This window comes from Polypterus senegalus, chromosome 18, assembly GCF_016835505.1.
Source record: "Polypterus senegalus isolate Bchr_013 chromosome 18, ASM1683550v1, whole genome shotgun sequence".
In the NCBI taxonomy this organism is placed as follows: domain Eukaryota; kingdom Metazoa; phylum Chordata; class Cladistia; order Polypteriformes; family Polypteridae; genus Polypterus; species Polypterus senegalus.
In genome coordinates this window covers 96,150,408-96,171,245 of record NC_053171.1, presented here as the reverse complement: position 1 = coordinate 96,171,245, position 20,838 = coordinate 96,150,408, and the positions used below count along the sequence as shown (strand labels likewise).

Genomic DNA, 20,838 nt, shown 5'->3' with positions numbered 1-20,838 from the left:
ATGTATGTAAAATTTTATTTAAAATCATATTTACCTGTTGCACATATTTAATTTCTAGTTTGGTAGTGTACTGTTGTTTTTTATTGTGTCTGTGTGCACCTCAAATCACCGTAATAGTTAGGTACTCTTTTGGGCAATGAAGCATTGCAGTGGTGCAAGATTTTATTGTTAGAATGATATTATTCATGTAGTAACGTAATCCTCTTAAGTTTTTCTTGTAACAAAGCTTGTAAAAAGAATGCCAGTTATTGAATGTACAGTACTTGTTTGAGTAATTGTCTGAACATTATTCCTTTGTGGTACATCTAAATTTTGCATTATTGTGTTATTAACATATATTGAATAGAACTGGAAAGGGGAGAATGATAGTTAAGTGAAATGAAGTATTCATTCATATTTAAGATAATCAATGCAATGTTTGACGCACCGGTGGTCCTCCGGCAATGACTCTGAGCACCTTTTTATTTTGAAACAATATCTAAATGTGGAGATTCTGCTTTAACCATTTTTTAATGTTTAATGCCAATGGGGTTCTAAAATCGATAAAATTGGTTGGTTTGTGTTTTTCACAGATTGCTCTGTACTTTATGACATAAAAAATCATTCTGCATATTTTTTTTTGTATTCAGACCTACCAATGTGAGGTGCTCTGGTCAGGAGTAAGACTTGGTCATTTGTAGTTCTCTTGTAAATATGAGACTACATACACTCGCTTTGGGACACAATACAGACTCCAATTTGAAGCTGAATTGTTTTTTTCTGCTGCAGTAAAAAAATGTAGAGTTCTTGGAAAAACGTCTTTGGGATAACATGCAGTGCCTTTGCTGAACACACCCCTGCCTTGATCTAGACCTGGGACCTAAGTGGTGACATGTTGAAATGATAGAATTGTACCACTAGCATTTGGTTAATTATTTTTATATTCTGTATATTTTTAATAAACAGTGTACTTTTTGTTTTGTAGGTATAGGTTTATGGTTATGGACCGTTTTGGTACAGATCTTCAAAGAATCTTTGAAGAAAATGACAGACAATTTGCTCGGAAAACTGTTCTCCAGTTAGGGCTTAGAATAGTAAGTATTTTCTAGTTCTTTTACTTAATGTCAGGTTTTTAAACAACATGACTCTGTATAATTAACCTAGCCAACCTCTGAAAAAATATCGATACACAATATAGTATATTCTGCGGTGGGCTAGCGCCCTTCCTTGCGCCCTGTGTTGGCTGGGATTGGCCCTGTAGTTAGGATATAGCGGGTTGGATAATAGATGGATGGAATATATTATGGTGCGGCACGGTGGCACAGTGGTAGCGCTGCTGCCTCGCAGTTAGGTGACCTGGGTTCGCTTCCCGGGTCCTCCCTGCGTGGAGTTTGCATGTTCTCCCCGTGTCTGTCCCTACAGGTACTCCTGTTTCCTCCCACAGTCCAAAGACATGCAGGTTAGGTGGATTGGCGATTCTAAATTGGCCCTAGTGTGTGCTTGGTGTGTGGGTGTGTTTGTGTGTGTACTGCGGTGGGTTGGCACCCTGCCCAGGATTGGTTCCTGCCTTGTGCCCTGTGTTGGCTGAGATTGGCTCCAGCAGACCCCCGTGACCCTGTGTTCGGATTCAGCGGGTTGGAAAATGGATGGATGGATGGAATATATTATATTACTTTATTGTGTTTTTGTTTTAATGAACATTTTAAAACAAGTGAGACAAAACTGCAAAATATTTTATGCAGTATAATTTACCAGTTATTAATAAACTAACCCATGTACATTTCAATTTTGTATTTCATTTCATAGTTCAAGTACATTTTCATAGTGGAAATTTGTGGATTTTCTTAAAGGACCGTATGATTCTTAAAGAACCTGAGATTCCCTATATTGCAGTTTTAATTTTTTTTAAATGATATTGAGAAATAATCTCAATATTCTTGTTTCTTGTTCATGACTATATTTCAATGGATCCAGCAAGTAATGATTGCTGTTTAAAAGTTATTTGTAAAACTACGAATAAACCACAGTGTTGAATAGGATAACAATTTATTTTTATAAACTCTGCATTGCTTATTACATTATATTTTTGTAACACTTTTGTTTAGGTACTGCAAAAATGTATTTCGTATTCAGTAAATGTCCAAAAATCCAGATGCCATAAATCCCTATAACTCTTTTTTTTTTTAAAGCGATCATAATCACTCCAGATACTCAGCAGCAACAATAAAACAAAACAGATACCATGAACACAAATTAATTTCAAAGTTGTAACTAAGGTGATATAAGAAGTATTTAAAGAAAATAATTAAACTCTGTTGATCAAGCCAATGGTCCATCCACAAACAGTCCTGAAGACAAAGTCATGGAAATTAACAAATAAATGTTAATTAATGAATAAGCAACATAATTTGATTGCTCACCCCCTTTATTTTTTCTTAAATTTAAATTTTAAAAGCACTGCCTGAGAATATGAAAAATCTCACCAATCCAGATATTCTGACATTTATTGTGCTGTTATCAACAAAAAGCTTCTTTTAGTCCAAAATAACCACTTTACTGATGCTTTATCAGTGTTATTACCTTTGTTGTGTGGCCTGCTAAAATAACTTCATTTTGGAATGGTCAGAGGTACTTTATGTGAGACATGTCTTTTTATATTCCTGTCGTTTATACAGGACCTTTGAATCCATCATATTTACAAGTAATTTTACCAGCATATCATGGGCTGTTAATATTCTGCTTTGTGTTAAGACCAAAAGAAGCCTTTGTTAATTTTTTTTACATAACAGTATATGAGTAATAGGTGCATTTTTGCAGTACTGTACTTGATGAAAATGTCTTGATGAAAATAAGTATAGTTTTATTATTTAAAATCATTTTGTTCAAACCTTTTTGCAAGCTTGATACCCTGGAATACATTCATGAGCATGAGTATGTTCATGCTGACATAAAAGCATCAAACCTGCTGCTTGATTACAAGAATCCAAATCAGGTAAATATGCTTTATATGAACATTTATTCCATTGCCTTTTTCTTTTAGTGACATATTTTCTTGGTGGTTTGAATTTATTTTTCCCAATAATGCAAAAAATATTTGTTGAATATAAATGAAGATAGGAAACATCCTAATTGCACATTTTTGCACTGTTCATGTAATGTGTGTTAATTCTTAGTAAATTGATTCTGTTGGGGAAAAAAAAAACTATTAAAAAAATCTTTGAATAATCAGTTATTGAGCTAAGTGAAAAAATTGCAAAGTATTTCCAGAGCAAATAAATGTAACCCATTTTTAATTTGCTTTTTAATAATGTATTAGTGGTATATTAAAGAGCTATTTTTAATTACAATTTAGCAGGGACTCTCTGAGGATTTGTAGGTTTAAATGATGTTCTTTATCACACAGTCATTTCAGTTTAACTTTTATATAGATTAAAGAATAAATAATATCTCTGTATATTTTCCCTTCATTGCCATACAAAGGTCTATTTAGTAGATTATGGCCTGGCCTACAGGTATTCCCCTGACGGAGTTCACAAAGAATATAAAGAAGATCCCAAAAGATGTCATGACGGGACCATTGAGTTTACTAGTATAGATGCACATAATGGAGTATGTAAGTTAACATAAACTATGTTGTAGTTTGCAATAGTTTTATTTACGTATTAAGTGAATTTTGATGTTTGATATAGAGGAAAATGTATTTACGTTATAGGTACTTTAAATTTACACTCTCTATTGTGTTTTAAATTTAATTTTATTCAAATCTTTTTTTTTTTTTTGTTTCAATGGCAGTGAGCAAATGATGCATTCATTTTCCATGATGAAAATGCATCTCCTATGTTCTCTTTTTTTAGATCCATCAAGACGAAGCGACCTAGAGATTTTGGGTTACTGCATGATTCAGTGGCTGTGTGGAAAGCTACCATGGGAAAATAACTTGAAAGATCCATGCTATGTTAGAGATTATAAAGTCAAGTGAGAAATCTAGATAATTGTTATTCATCTTATTACACATTCTTATTTTATCATTTATATATACCAGTTCCATTTTCTGTTTCACCTTATTCCTTTACAGGATTATAGGATGCCTAACTATTGTACTAGCTTTGGGTGCAAGGAAGAAACCAATCACTCAAAGGACACAAGTGCAAATCGCACGGCACACTCATTCTGATAGCCACACTGGCTTGTACAGGGTCTATTTAGATGAATATTTACTGCAAAATCTGTATTGGGATGAGAGGGGAAATGGAAATACCCAAAAGAAATCCAATGCAAACTAAAATATAGTCATTTCTGTACTGGTTTTCTTTTATTTTTTGTGTACTGTATGTTTCCACATAGATTTTTGTGATAGTGTGGTCTGTTACACTATTTAGAATATACACCCTTTCTTTGTTTGAAATACTATTGGATTATTTCTGCAAAATGTTGTCATTACAACAATGTAACAGCTTAAGAGTTGTGGTAATATGGATTCCTAAATACATTGCAACCTTCCTGAGTAGCTACTGCATCTGTCTGAAAAAAGTGACTTATAAAGAACACATACTATATAGCCATCTTATTAAAACTGTAACTGAAATTACTGAGTATGTCATGACACCTGCACAAAACAATATTGGATTAACACTCTTTCTGCTGTAAACAAACAGTTGTGCAGTGTAAGATCTTGTAATCTTATCATAGACACTAATTAACCAGTTTATAATTCAGAACAAGATAAAAACAATATGAGGACAACAGCACTTTGTTACAATATTTTTTTCTAAATTAAATAGCATCTTCTCAGAATAAAGCAGGCTTTAAAGTATTTAAAATCTTTATATTTAAGGTTAATCATCATTTTCCAAATGATGTGAATTCTTAACAACAAGTTTGTTTGCATGGCTTCATGGTTAAGATACATTTTTTTATATACCATAGTGTGTGCAGAAATGACTTAATCCCATTTTTGTAGTAAGTAAATAACATCATAATAGGAAAAATTATTTGTAAGGTGCTCACTGCAGGTGGTTTTCTCATTGTAACGTTAAAAGGCATATTTGTCTAAACTAGTTTTAAATCCTGTTTTGTTATATAAAATATACACACACATACACACTTGTCAGCCACAGCATTAAAGACATTTGCCGAGTATTGTGTAGGTCCCCTTCTTGCTACCAAAATAACTGTGGCCTCTCAAGGCATAGTCCTGTGGTATCTGCCACCAAGCCATTAGCATCAGATCCTTTAAGTCCTGTAAATTGTGAGGTAAAACAGCTCAATATGTCTTGCATTTATAATGCATGCCTATTGGTGTTATTGGATAGCAAGTGAATTTTATCGAGGTTTGTTTTTGTGGGACTGCATTAATTTTTGAGTGACTTATTAACATTTTGCTCTTATTTATTGTTGAAGTGATTTTTAAATAGCATGCGTTTTACAAAGAGGGTAGCAATAAATGTGCTTTTACTCTACATAATTTATTTGTACCATTGCAAAATTTTTATTATTACAGTCACTGTTACAATTAGTTTATTGTATTAAAAATACTTTTGGCATATTGCTTAGTTTGCTGTTCTTTATTGCAAATAATTTGGCATTGTATCAAAATACCATGAGAACTGGTTATAGAAAATACAGTTTCACCATCTGTAATTCAGAACGACTTACTGTGTATTTATTTTACATACGTTAACTTCCAAAAACGGGTATCGAGTCATAATAGCATCAAAACGGAAACAGTACAACTTTCAGTTAGTTGTACTTTTTGGTTACTGTTTTGGCTTAGTGTGAATGAACTTTTAATACAAATTAACAAACAAGTATGGATTGATTGGCCGTCAGTTTATTAAAGGTTGACTGCAAGATGATGCTGATATACAATAATCCATCCATCCATCCATCCATCCATTATCCAACCCGCTATATCGTAACTGCAGGATCACAGGGGTCTGCTGGAGCCAATCCCAGCCAACACAGGGCGCAAGGCAGGAAACAAACCCCGGGCAGGGCGCCAGCCCCCCACAAATATACAATCGTAAATAACCAAACATCCTAACACACACATGGAGTGGAATTTGGGAAGAAACCGGAGCACCCAAAGATAGTTCTTGTGAAAACTGAGAAAGTTTGCAAGCTCTGTACAGATAGTCATGGTATTAGGATATGAACACATGTTACTAGAACTGTGAAATAGGAAGTTCTAATCCCTGCACCTTCTTACCACAAAAATTGTGACCATTAAAGTTGAATGTGTTAAGAAGCCTGTAGAGGATTCTACGTATACTCAGGCTGTATGAATAAACAAGTTTAAACATGTGTATAATTTGTTATTAGTAAATAGGTAAAAAAATACCTTAATATTTGTTCTGCAAAATATTCTTAAGAATGTAAGAAATTAGAACGACATGACCAATATTTGCAAAAACAGTTGCATAGGATTACACAAGTGTCATGCCCTAAAATGGCCACTAGCAGAATGTAAGGTGCTAAAGAAGTATATTTATGTTAAAAGTAACTCATTTAAATTTAAGACAAGTCGTTTTAAATCAAATTTTGCACTGTAAGTAATTAAATGTGCTGTACCTTAAGTGTTTAGCATCCGTTATACTCACTTACAGTATAATGTTAATTGAGAAATGAAGCATTGTGCATTAACTTTAAGAGTTAATGATGTGGAAACTGTACCATTATAATTTAGTTTCAGTATTAGAAAAGTAATCTCCTGAAGTTTAAGGTTTGCTTTATTTCAATACGGATTCACTAAATTGTTTAGTCTGAGGTAAGAACTACACATCAAAATAATAGACTTTGTAGTGTCCATTTATAATCTAATAATAATTACTGCACACTCGGAGACATGCTCAAAAATTCTCAGCAGCACTAAAGTGCAATAGCAGACGTGAGCATATTCATGATTGATTTTACAAGTCTTTAAGCTACATTGCCCATATAAAGGAATACATCTATGGAAGTTCATGCAAATATTTATTACCAGCTTTACATTATATTTAGATAATAAGACTGTGAGAAAGTATTCAGTAATAGACTACCATGTCATCCAGGGATGCTTCCATCTGATGCAGTTTCCCAGCAGCCTTAACATGGATAATCAAGTTTTGAGGTAGACAGTTGGTGAATGCATAAATGATTTATTTATTTTTTAATCATGGCATCTATGTTAACCTCTATTGCTCTCTCGTTGAGTTACTTTTCATCGTTTCTTCTGCATTCTAGCCCTATCCCATTTATCCTTCTAACATATGCTCATTTTTTTCAATGTAAACTAAAATATTTGATATTAGGTACGTTAACATATGACAAGCATAGGAATAATCAATTAGTATGCTAGAAAAAAGCAAAATGTAAATCATTGTTTAATACTGTAAACTTTTAACCTTAAGAATACTTTAAAATCATTATACATTTTCTAACAATACTTTGCTTTTATTTCTGACATGGTTATTTTAAAATGTTTTTTAAATTACAATATTTCTGAAAAAATGTTCTTTTTTTTTTTAAATATTTATTTCTTAAACAGGAGCAGAGAAAATCTATCAATTTTCATGGAAGAGTGTTTCTCAGAAAGAGATCAACCAAGTAAGTGCTGACACTATTTGTGTATAACTTTTGGAAATAGATAGAGATATAACATTGAAGTTAAATATTTGCACACACTTATTGAAATGCTGTAGTTTTTTTTTTTTTTTAATGTAAAAGTTCAAATCAGGGCAAATTATGATGTATATTTCACCTTTATTAAGTTTAGGAAAAACACTAAAGTGAATATAGTACAATTGTATTTCATTAGTTATTAGTCCTAAAAGGGACATTGGAGGACGAGAATCTTGGTAACCCTGACGGTTCTTGATAAATGAATGGAAATAATAGTCTGGTAAGATTTAAGACAAAAATACAGACAGGTCTTGCAGCCAAGGCAAGAAGACCCTTTAGTATATCTCTCGGTTATGTTGTAATATATGAGATATGTGATGTACATTTTTTAAATTAATTAACTAATGTTTTGCACAATATAAGTAAGAAGTTTGTCTTATCCAAGCCTCACTCATTCATTGCCTGAGAATCTATTTGTAAAATCATGTTCAAAATACTATTTCAGATTATCTAATGGTGTGTTATTGTAAAAGTGTACTTACACAATTCCACAGTGCATAGTGCCGCTTTATAATAAAATGTCTTTAATTGAGAAATAATGTAAAAGAGACTTGGGCTTCATCAAGTATCAGTGACATTCTTAGGTTGAATTGCTTTATATGACACACTATATTTTAAACAAAATTGTTCAGAATTTTCTAATATGTTATCAATATCTAGTTTTCTAACAGTTCTGGTTGCTATATATTAAATGTTTAATACAAAAAGAATATATTAGAAATGTCATCTTTAGTAGTTGGATTATAATGGTGTGACTGACTTTAGGAATGAGCTTATGGTATTATCTGTGCTGTTAACAAATTCAGAGCAATGTCCTTAGACTTTATCTAGAGAGGAAAATGAAAGAGTAGCTTTTTATGTTTGAAATTTTGTGTTTACTATTCTCATAAATAAATGCTTTGTTAAAAAATACACATATTCAAAAAGGTAAATTATAAGTTTATATAGTCATTAGTCATATACATTTTAGATGTCTGAAGAATCCATTACATTGTATCCATTGTATTAGAATTAAGCTTATTATGGATGTGAATTCTAAAAAACTCAGTTTTCAAAATTTGTTTTCTCTTTCCTTATTAAGTATAAATTATGAGTGACCCAGTTCAAAAGCCTGTTATTTGTGAAGATATTTTATTACTGAGTATACTCCGAATTTATGTTCTAGGTAATGTTTGATTATAATAAGGTGCGTTTTCAGTCTTTATTTGCATTGTACCAAACTGCTTTTCAGATGAAGTCATTCTTGCATTCAGTGAATGGAAAATAAGGTGGTGGTTTTGATCTTAAAGTAAGTTGAATAGAGTATTGATCATAAATTCTCAAACACGCAAGTCATGGAATACCTGGTCATGATGGTGTCTATCTTGGAACTTTATAATAAAAATTCTGTATATTCCATCTGAATCAGATTTATTTACCAAGTATGCACTGCATACACCTGAGAGAAAAGAAAAATAAAACACACCATACAGAGAATATGTTAATATATATATATGAAAGTGATTACATCTTGCCTGAAGTAGGGGCCTGAGTTGCCTTGAAAGCTTGCATATTGTAATCTTTTTAGTTGGCCAATAAAACATGCCATTTTGCTTTACTTCTTACAAAATGCTGAAATAAACGCTAGAGATTAAAAAAGTATTAGATGGATAGATAGATACTTTATTAATCTGAAGGGGAAATTCAAAATGAACTACATGTGAAGAGTATCACAAGACAATGGGAGGCCTGGGGGGGGATGAATCTATGTAAAAATATTAGTTTTAGTGTTATGATGTCATAATAGGGTTTTGTGTACATTGGGCAGGCTTTGCGTGCATGAGAGCTGACAACCAATAAGTGATCATCTGCAAGTACAGTGCATATAATGCAGTGACAAGGTATAAGGAACACAGGTGTTTTGGAACTCAAAAACAGTAGATAAGGTAATCTATCTGCTGTCTCATGTTTTATAAAGCAGAAATTGCAGATTAGTTTGCCTTTACACTTAACAGGCAGTTTTGGTTTTCAGGGAAAGGGGAGAGAGTGACTGTGCTGGAAAGTTGTGTAATTAGCTCAGCGATTTTCAGTCTTTTAAATTGACTTGTTCCGGCAAGAAAACCATCAACCAAAATTGGTAAATCTGACATACCCTGCAACTAGAAGTTGTATAATGTGACATTTATTTAACTTTGTTATTAAACATCTGGTTGGCAATTTTGTGTCCTGAGTGAATAAATGAGAGTTCTGTATGTACCATATTATGTCCAGACTTCGAAAAGTAACAAAGAGGTTCTCCTTGGTGTCATTAAATGTTGACAGTCTTTTCTTTCAGCTTGTTGACATGCAACTAGTAGTCATCTTGCATTATGGTGTATTATATGTATGTTTTTAATTTTTTTTTTAGATGAGTTGATCAAGTACATGCAAGAAGTTAGATCTTTGGGATACAATGATAAACCGTCATATCAGAAGCTACGAAACATTCTCCTTGAAGGACTGAAATCTTTTAAGGCCAAAGATGATGACAAACTTGATTTCTCTGTGCTCAGTGTTAACAAGATATCCAGATCTCCCAAGGTAAAAGTAAAATTTCATACACATCCCAACAGGGCTTTAACCTACTCCAACTCCTGTGAAGCACTGCGGGACTCCGAGGCACCGCTGCAACCCAAATATATATTTGTGTTTTAGCCTGATTATTATAGTCAGTGGGTGCCAAGTAATGCAAACCAAAGCTCAGAATTTGTGTAAAACCGATTGCCTGAGATTACTAAAAAAAGCATTGGCAACATTGAAAAAGATTTTTTTTCCTTCTTCTTTTTTTCAAGTTGAAGTTATTTCATCACAAATATGGTGTATATGTATTTGACATGCAAAAATACATGTAAAGTTTACCATTTTCTATAGATTAAAGAAAAAGAGAAAAATCTCTCCAGCGCTACAAAAAGTATCCAGAATAATCATTTTATTGTTTATTCCAGGTACTGTTTTTTCTCATGGTGAGGATATTTTTTCTATTCACTTATTCGAGTTCTTGCATGAATACTGAAGCAAATCAAAACTAAACCAAAAACCTAGCATAAAGCGGTTACTTTGATTTGATCTGTCAAGAGGAAACCAAACCCTACAATATTAAATCCAGGTTTAGAAGTGTCCTACACCATTTAAACACTTCATAGACCTGATCAGTGACTCTGGTAGGTATCGCAAATGAGTGTGTGGTTAGCAGGATAGATGAGTCCCAGGGACTCTCCTCAAATACTTCACCCAAAAAGAGTATTTCAAAATATATAGCCCTCCTGATGCACAGGGAGTACAGTAAACCCCCCTTATTACACAGATAAGCTTTTGTGCAGACCAGAGCCGGTTCGTGCTGTCAGAGTTCACACTATAGCCAGTGGAATAAGCAAATGCAGGCCCCAGTTGTATAGGACCCATTCAAAAGGTGGGAAGAACACCTTAATTGGCAAGGTAGGTGTCTTAAAGTGTCTTTCTGTGCATAAAGGAAAACTGGTTTACTGCATTGCTGAAATGTTGGTGCACGTTACAAAAATTTTGTGGTATGTTTGATGTCTTATAGAAACCCTCCATTATTTGGGTAATGTGCATTTCACCTAAAGGAGCACTGGTGCTCTGTGTATGTTTGGGGCAAAACTCATTCTTTTCATATTATTATAACATTATTTCATATTAATATAGTTCTGTATTATAAAATAGTACAATTTAAAGGTAATATTTATAATAACATCTTAGAATAAAATGCAAAACTTCTTTATAATTGAGTCTGTGCAAAATTAATCACCCTCTCTAAAATGTACAATGCTATCTAATTTTTTTTATTTGGCAGACTCGTACTGTTTTTTTGCCAAGTTCTTTATTATTTCTGCTTACAACTTTGACTATTCATTTATACAAATTCTAGGCTCGCATCTTCTGTGGGTTTACTAATACAGATGAGAAACACTTGCATATGAAGAGATCTTTGCAGTCTTTGCAGCATCATCTCTCATAGTGAAATGAAAAATTTTAATGTTTGAGAGAGGTATATTCTCATTGTCACAGAATAAAAAGGAAACTACGAAGCACAAGAAAGTTGAAATTGACAATAGTTATTTTTTGGATTTCATACAGTCTAAAACTGACATTAAATAAGTATTGAGCATGACAGGAGCTGAGGAGCTGCCATGAACACAGATGTGGACTAGCATTTTATAATATTTCATGTTTTAAACCATAGTGAAGGGAGAACCTTGTTCCTTACAATCTTTTTGAAAGAATATTCTGGTAATATATTGTGCCCAGAGTTTTTCAGTTATGCCTAAAAGTATCCCTTGTTAGACTGAGTCGGAGAGAAAAAGTTAAAGCACTATATAAGACAGATACAGTGATATGAAAAAGAAAGCATGTCTTATCAATTGTGTGGTTTTATATGCATATCAGGACAAAATTCACAGTCTTCTAAAATTAAAAGTGTATTGAAATTATTTGAGTAAAGGTTAAAATTCTCTGTTATATGTATATTGTACTTTTTTATTAATATTACTACTGTTATTAATTAAAAATAGTATTATTTCTCCGAGAGTGTTTGAAAAGCATGAACTGCGTAGGACTTAAAAGATAGACTAGAAAACTCAAACAAATATGAACATAAGAAGTAGGCATTCACAAAAATGTGACTCTCTGTGAACAAAGTGGCATCACGAGGCAAAAGTCTGGTACAGGGAACATTTTGCACTGTCTGTTATGCACATTAGAATCCCAGACAATTTTACTCAAGCATATTACACATAGTTGTTAATTATTTTCTCCAGCTGTACTTCTTTTTGTTCTTAGGGGTCAGAAGACAATGCGAATTTCCATCTTCTTTTAGCATAAATGGATGCATTGTGAGTAAAAATATAATGACCTTAAAGCGGAACTGGGTGTTACATTGAATATACCCAGTGCATCGTGCCTTATTCTACATGGGATACAGTAAATGACAATATTGCGTACACGGAGGACAAATTATCACAATTTTTTTTTTTTAACCCTTTGAACCCAGCAGCTTGGTTTTTGGGCATGCCTATAAACGTGATTGCCTGAATAATGGCCTGCACATACTGTATCTGTTATGCTACGCCTGTCTTTTCTCTAAATCTTGCAGTTTGCTGCCATAGAGACATATTCTTGAAAGGCCACTACACCCGTCTGCTGTCATAACCCAACAGATGCTTAGTGTGTGCAGAGAAGTACAATCAAGTTAAAAGAGCTTTTGCCCTTCTGCTCCATGGGAGGCTTCTTTCCTCCCTAAGCTTACTTTCGGGCATCCGCTTTTCAGTGTGTCGGGTATACCATTCCTGTCAAACTCCCCACCTGTCACTGTCCCCGGCACGGGTTGCGCTGTGCCCAAGGGAGCTTGGGCAATTGACGCTAGAATCAAGAGCCCCACGGGAGAAGGGGAATGTTGGCTGCAGACACAAGTGTTTCTGTGCATTGCTTCTGACAATATAAACTGTTCTGAGGTATATCACTCAAAGGAGCAGTTTTGGAGTTAGGTCCTTATAATAGATGGTAGAAAATGAGGAAGACTTTGAGAATGAAAGTGATACAGCTTGTTCTATAGTTTGTCTTTTGTTACAACATTGTGGCTTATATCATTGTATTTAGTATTAATGTAATATGATGTGACGATTGTTCTGCAGAGTGGTTTGTTACAGTGAAATGACCTGTTGTCACAAACATTATGCACAAAAAGTGCACTTTATGTTGTTTTGAAATGTTTCTTGTGTGCAATTATCAGGTTTTTAAAATTTTTCCAACAGAAACCACTAATGAATATAAACAAGAATGATTAATGCAGACATATGTTATAGCTTGCAGGGACTACTCGTATCATCATATTGGTGTGAGTTTATGAATCAAATGAAATCAAGCATTTATGAAGTACTGTAGAGGAGATTTCACAATACTGAGATATATATATATATATATATATATATATATATATATATATATCATAAATCGCTAGAGCCTAAAAATATTGTGAAATTTGTAGGCCATGTTGCCCAGCCATAACTTAGTGTTTTCTCCATATGATAAATATTTATATAGCAATTGTTTTACTCGTAACAATTAAGAAAAACTCAGTTAAAAACTACCATGACTTTTTTATCAAGAAATTTCTATGCTAACATATAGTACATTGAAAACTTTTAAACAAAGGTACAAGCAGTGCTGGCACTAGATTGGGTGGGCAGAACTCATCTTGATACTTTGCAGTGTACAATACTAGTTGAGTGCTGAGGTTAGAAGACGGCAGCGTCCATACTACAATGAAACAAAAACAATCTCCGTCCACACTGGAGTTTTTGCTTTGTTTACAAAAGGGCTGCTGTCCATACTGGAATGCCAGAAAACACATACTTGTTGTAGACCTTCATCTACACTGGGGATTCGCGCATAGACTGCAAACTCCTTGATGGAACTGTTAAGTAAATTATTTGGAGCCCTGTGAAAATCAGATTCCCTTCTGCTTTATGAGCTCTCAAAACTTACAGCACGTGTAAGACTTTGATAACGCATTCACAGAACAGAAAAAGAAAAAAATTACTTAAGGAGCTGAAGTGAATCGCCCTTATGTTAATGTGCAGATTACAGTTGAAAATAACCATCTTTACAACTGGCAATGGTCATCTTGTCATTAAACAAATACAAAGCCAATGTTAAAGTGTAAAAGTATTAAGCGCTATTTTCATTTGCGAGATGATTATAAGTAGTCCACAGCGATTGTAGCATATTCTCTACTAAAAAACTCTTGTAAAATCAACTTAATACTGAAATGGGTAAATAAATTTGCACGTGTGTCTATTTCTTCACTTTACTCCATTGTGTTTTTGTGTCTCTCTTTGTACTGTAATATTGTAAGTGCTACTGAATCCTACACCTATCCTCTAAGTGCCTTGTTATTCATTTTCCTTCCTGATCAGATTAAGTTTAATTAATAAAAGTTGATTACAGGCTGTCAATTGAGTTATTTGCAGTGTTTTTCACTATGACATAATTTGTCTCAAAATCTGTAGCGACCGGTAAATAATTTGCTTTCTAAAGATGTATGCAACATTGAGACTTTACAAAATACAAAATGGATACAGATAGCAGCACAATACACATCTGTGGAAAGCAATTCTTTTTTTCTGCTTGCTGTGTTTATTTTATTTTTTTTAACCGTGAATGGAGTCCATTCAGGGAATAAGCCTTTGTAATGAGCAGGATAAAAATCAGGGAAGGAAGAGCCACAAAAATGTGTTTATGCCCATCTACACCAAACGCTAGCGCTATAGTTTCAGAAGTATATGACTCTTGAAAACGTTTTTCAGGGATCAAAAATAATGGATTTGGACAAAAGACAAACACAGACAAATATATGCAAGAAATAAAATACAGTACAAACATATAAGATCAGCACTAGAACAATACTTTTAGGGTAAGAGAAGTGTTTAACAAAACTGTTGTTGATCTGACTGCATTTCAAAATTCTGTCCTCAAATAGTTTTGTGTTTGTTTAATAAACAGATGCATGTCGATTTTACTAAACGGTTTAAAATTACCAAAAGCCTAATCCTAAGTTTCTGCTTTTGAATAACTTATTTAATACTAAATAATAATAGTAAACGTCGTCAACACAGAAATGTTTTTCATGTTTTAGTAATAATTGACAAAATGTAGACATGAAATGTATAATGTGTGAAGCCTGAAGTACAAATATAAATAGACACTTTCACAAAAGGTGCAAATATAACAAAACAAGTGCACGTTTATTCAAGAATTTAACCGAAGAAAAAAGAAAGCAGGTTACGAACTGCAGCCCAACGATCAACAGGACGCAGTTTCGATATCAGCTGCTTCCCAAATTTACCATTTTGATTAGTGAGCTGCTCTTATTGTTAATATCATACAATAAAAACATACATTTGTGTGATTGCAAAAAAAATAAACGTAACAAAGAGATAAAAAAATATAAATCTGTATACATTTAAATAAATAATATTAATACATTAATCTTATTTATTTTAATCCAATGACAACCTACTGAAAAAAAACTATTAAACATGTGTTCAATATATAAAAATAAATTTGAATAAAATAAAGTAGATAAAATATATATTAGTATTCAGCTGCAGATGTGTCATTTGCACCTTCCTCACAGCATTTATTATCTAGGGTAGTTAGTGCAACTGTGGTGAAATGGTGTTGAGATGGCATCGCGTAATGCTTGTCCAGCGTGTTGACTAGTTTGTTGAATCCCTGGTTGCTAACAGTGCTAATTTAGGTCATGTCTTTAGCTAAGAAGAATGTGATTGTGTCTGTTATTTCTTTGTTTTTGCGAGCTGAAATGGTACGCACTGGCATCTACATTACAAAAAGTGTCTTTAATTAATTAAAGTGTTGCGTTGGAAGAAATCGTGAGGGCTTTACTTTTCTCCTGTTTTCTTATTAATGAATTGTTTGATCATAGACCACTTAAAAATTGAATTTCAGATGAGTAAACAAATTTGTCGTATTGTTGTGTATTGCAGACACCTCTGTGTAACAAATCTGGAACAGTATAGGTTATTGTTCCATGTTGGACTCCTTCAAAGCAAAGTGTTTCCAAGCAGATGAATTTGTTTTACTTTTCCTGGTGACTAAAGGGTCTCTTTCCGTCATCTTGGCTGTAGCTTAACTAAACAGGCCACAGGAGGAGTGAAAATGTGCTGCTGGATTTATAACACAAGACAAAATGGAAGCGTCATTATGAAACAAAATGTGGCATGATAACCATTTCATCTTGATTTTGTTTTCGTAATTGTTGCAAAATTGTAAGTGAAAGTAAAGTGATTAATCATCCAGCCCTACTGGACAGCATGCATCTTAAACCCACTGCTTATATCTGACAATCACCAACCTACCTCTCCCCACTCTCAACCAGAGTCTCTGACTTATACCACTTTCCAATTGGGTAGTTAGTGCATGTTTTAAAGGCATGGACAAGCGCCGCCATTTCTCTGTAGTAGCACAAGTCACCTACTCCATTTTCTGATTCAATTACCCCAACCTTAATGTATTGGATTAATTGTCATCTTTTGCACAAGTAGTCTTCCACTGTATTTAGGGCATATAAACGCCCACAATGAATGCATTGGATTTGTCTTTAGTGTTTTATAGTGCAATGATTTTTATTTATTTATTTTTTTTTATTGTTACTGCTTCCAATTTTAAGCATTTGTCATTAATAAAATGGATTAATTTAATCCATTGACATTTTTGGTTTGCTGTGTACCTCTATCAGTTTACCTTACTTCTTAACTCTTTGCAGTTCTAGCCTTTAAGAGAGAGAGAGTGAAGTAAGGTAGACTTGAGCACTTTTGTACTAAGGCTTTATTTGTGCCAGTGAAGCTGAATTTGCTTTGTTGACTACACCCTCCTCAAACCCTTTAAAAAAAGAACACTGAACTTACCAGAAAGTGATATTTTTGTATTTATTTCCAGTCATTTAATGATAATTGTCTTCTCTTCAGTCTGCTGGGATGCTTCGCTTCCTGAGTTTTCTCATGTTTCAGTCATATACAAATTATGCCTAGCTTTACAGTAAGATTATATCAGAAAGCACGGGTTCCACGGGCAAACTCTCTTTTCCTATTTTAATGACATCATGGCATAGAAGTCTAATTTTAAAAAGTAGAACACTTAGAAAAACGGAATTTTTCTTTCTGGCACCTTCAATACAACTCAAAAAGCTTGGTTTAATCTTTTCTCAGATATTTCCTCTCAAACGTCTTTCACTGGCCTTTCCGTAATAATGTACACATGATAGCATTCAACTTGGAATTTCTCATTTCGGCACTAATAGAACATTTATGTTCTTCAAACCTTTGAGAGCCTTTCTGTCATAGGTGATCTCACTATGTATATCGGTGACTTACAACAGTCTCAGAATGTCTCTGCCACAGTTTGCAGTGAACCAAAGCAGCAAACTCAGCTGGACTGGTGCTGTCTCCAATACAGTACTTTCATGAAAATTCTACTTAAAAATTAGATACTCTGTTGATCCCACTTGGGATTTCACTGTTATATTTAGCTCCTAAAAAAGTATTCAGATGTGTATAAAACTGTGCAGAATATACCTCGGCCTGAGCTGTAAAATGAAATGTGTCTGTATGTAATCAGTTTAAACATAATAAAAGGATACAAAATATCCATAAGATAGGTGTCTGATGGAATCTGGTTAAAAATAAGATCTCCAATAGTTCTTTAAGAACTATAGTAGTATCTCCCTTGTGCTGAATATGCTTCACAGGTTGACCAGGTTGTAGTGTAGAGGGTATGGGATGCTATGTATTATGGCCAGCAGCTTGGCCAACACCCTTCTGTCTTCTGCTACCTCCAGAGAGTCCTGGATAAAACCTAGAACTGAGACAGCCTTCAAATGCAATGTATTTGCGTAAAAGAGCACATTTGCAACTACTAACTGAGAGAACGTTTGCAGAAATGTTTCACTGCCATAGGAGGACTCCAGCCCCCTAAGGCATTAAAGGTGACTTTTACTTTTTTTTTGTACCGTCTGTATTTGCAGCCTAGTAAAGATTTTTGTCTTGGAGCACCCAGACACTTACATATCGAAACTCCTCAATTACTACTCTCTGGATGAAAACCAGAGCAACCTTGATATCCCTGTAGTCCACCACCATCTGCTTGGTGGTTATAAAACTGAGCTATAGACGATAAGTCCTGCACCACTCAACAAAGTCATCCAGCAGTCCTCTGTATTCCTCCTTGCGTCTGTCATTTACACACCCCATGATTGCAGAGTCGTCCAAGAACTTCTGCAGGTGACACGCTTCAGAAATGACAACAATTTACAACACTGTCAGTTACAGCACCCCAGGCTACCTTTCATCATTGCTTGCCCTGTCTAAACCTGTCAGACATGTGAGATCCTCTGATGCTTGCTTTCTTGCAATTTTAAAGTCCCGTTATGCAAATTCTGGTGAACATTGCTTTAGTTTTGTAGCTCTGTGGAACCTTCTGCCAAGCTCTGTCAATTAGGCTTCATCAGTTGCAAAGTTCAAATCACACCTGAAAACCCACCTTTTCTATCCAACATTTTATATTGTCTATACCTCTACTTGCCCTATTTCCTAAATGACTCATCTATACCAAGTATGTGCTTTTGTGCTGCCTGTCTTCTGTATCAATCAACTCAGTTTCTTCTTTTTGTTGCATTTTGTGGTGTACTGTATTTTGTCATCTAGTGGCTTTTTTGTATATTGTAGTATGCTTTGTAAATCTCCTTGTGATAGTGTTCTCTAAAAGAGAACTGTATTAAATAAAGGTCAAGCGATTAATTATTAAGCAATATGACTGTCAGATTTTTTATGTTATGTAATGGTTTTTTAATTGTAGAAAAAAACACAAAAGAAGATTTCTCTAGAGACGGAGATACCGGATGGCGAACTTGTCGCTCCTCCATCGAAGAAAGTAAAAACATCCTCTCTGAAAAAAGGTAAATTCTCAATTACACTGACCTAAAAAATGCTCTTTAATCAAATCATTTGAGTATGTGGTTTTCATGATATGTTTACTTTGGATACTTCAGCAGTATAACTGATATTTAATTTATATATGTCCTTTAATCATTTATTGCATTTTATAATTAATAAATCAGAGAAAGAGCCAGCTCAAAATTTATGTCAAATGGTGTCATAGTGTTTATTTTATTAGATTTTACCTTTAGCATATGGAATATTTTATTCTTTGGTAGCATATTGTGGTAGAATATTTGCAGTTTCCAGTTTTGCTTAAGTACCATTTGTCCATATGTTTTCATTGGTATGCAAGAATTTCAAAATCATAATCAGTCATTTACAACTTAAAGCTTAATACATTTTAACATTAGGTTATTTTTAGGTTAGTTGTGCTACAGCATATTTACCACATTCATATGTCAAAACCTTATAATAACCTGTCACTGTTTTTTTTTTTTTGTATGTATATATTTAGAGGAAAATGGGATAGAGGAGAAAACATCAGCAACTTCAAAAAAGAAACTAATAGAAACCAGTACTCAGACTTCACCAGGAATCAGTAAATTGGGAAAAGGAAAAGGAAGAGGAAGGCCTAGGAAGACATAATTAATTTTACTGCCTTTTTTCTGCCCTAAGCATATTTTATCTATTTTTTGAGAGTTGTTGTTTTTTAAGCTTTGATGATCTGTTTTCTTTGTATGTATCCCATTGGAAATAGTTTGATGTGGGTATCTGTATAGTTTGTTTACAGCTGCTTTATACTTTGAGCTGCACAGATCATTTTTCCAAATAAAAAGATAACAAAAGAGAAACAATATCACAGTCTACTTTAAAGCTTGCATTGTTAAATTAAAATAATTGTTTCTTTCATGTTTTTTTATGTTCTTTTAGTGATAAGATTTTTTTTTTTATCAGTCATTTTAATTATTCATTAATGATTAAAGGTATACTTTAACAAAGTTAAGAAGCTAAATATATCTCCTGTTTGTAAATTATTTTGCACTACTTAAATTAGTATTGCAGATTATACATAATTTTATCTTAAAAAACCCTACTCATTTCTGTTTTTACCTTATACTGTTTTATTATTTGTGGACCAATATTCAGATTACTTCATCCTATCTGGAAGGCAATGGTTGCTACAGGTTTGTCCATTTGCATTGGTGAAAAAGCCTGTCTCAGAGTTGATTGATTTGTTAGTTTAAGACACAAGGTTTAATAATAATAATGATCTTAATAATAATGATTAAAATATCACCTAATTAAAAACTACGCATAGTGATCCTTTTTGTTAATTTTAATTTAATATTGACACTGAACTGTTGTCTCCAACCAAAAAAAAGTGACGTCCTAATCAAACTATAAAATTTGCAAACCTTTACAATATACACAAAAATGTACTTCAAACTTGTTTTACGGGCAGTGCTCTGTTCATTCTCAATGGTAACACATCTATGCTCCATGGTCCAAGATTACAGATAGCCCCGCCAACATTAGTGGTCACTGGATAGAATTCAACACTGCATATGTTCGTGTCATGTGGTCTTACTAAGTAATTGTGATTTTTTTCATTGCCGAAAAGCAGTGGAAAATTTACATAAAGATTTTCAAACTAATATTTAACTGTTTTTTTTTTCCCCACTGATCAATTTAGTGTAAAGATGTAGTGTCA

General features: G+C 33.5%; 1 protein-coding gene across 1 annotated transcript in view; it reads left to right on the top strand.

Annotated features, from left to right (window-relative positions):
• Nucleotides 1-20,448, top strand: part of vrk1 (VRK serine/threonine kinase 1) — a 29,448-nt gene extending 9,000 nt beyond the window's left edge. The window contains exons 6-13 of the mRNA XM_039741260.1: nucleotides 965-1,073; nucleotides 2,879-2,971; nucleotides 3,460-3,592; nucleotides 3,834-3,954; nucleotides 7,505-7,563; nucleotides 10,025-10,197; nucleotides 19,045-19,144; nucleotides 19,642-20,448. Of these exons, the coding sequence (XP_039597194.1) occupies nucleotides 965-1,073; nucleotides 2,879-2,971; nucleotides 3,460-3,592; nucleotides 3,834-3,954; nucleotides 7,505-7,563; nucleotides 10,025-10,197; nucleotides 19,045-19,144; nucleotides 19,642-19,772 (919 nt within the window). The 3' untranslated portion in view covers nucleotides 19,773-20,448. The remainder of the gene's footprint in view (nucleotides 1-964; nucleotides 1,074-2,878; nucleotides 2,972-3,459; nucleotides 3,593-3,833; nucleotides 3,955-7,504; nucleotides 7,564-10,024; nucleotides 10,198-19,044; nucleotides 19,145-19,641) is intronic.
• Nucleotides 20,449-20,838: the final 390 nt, after the last annotated feature.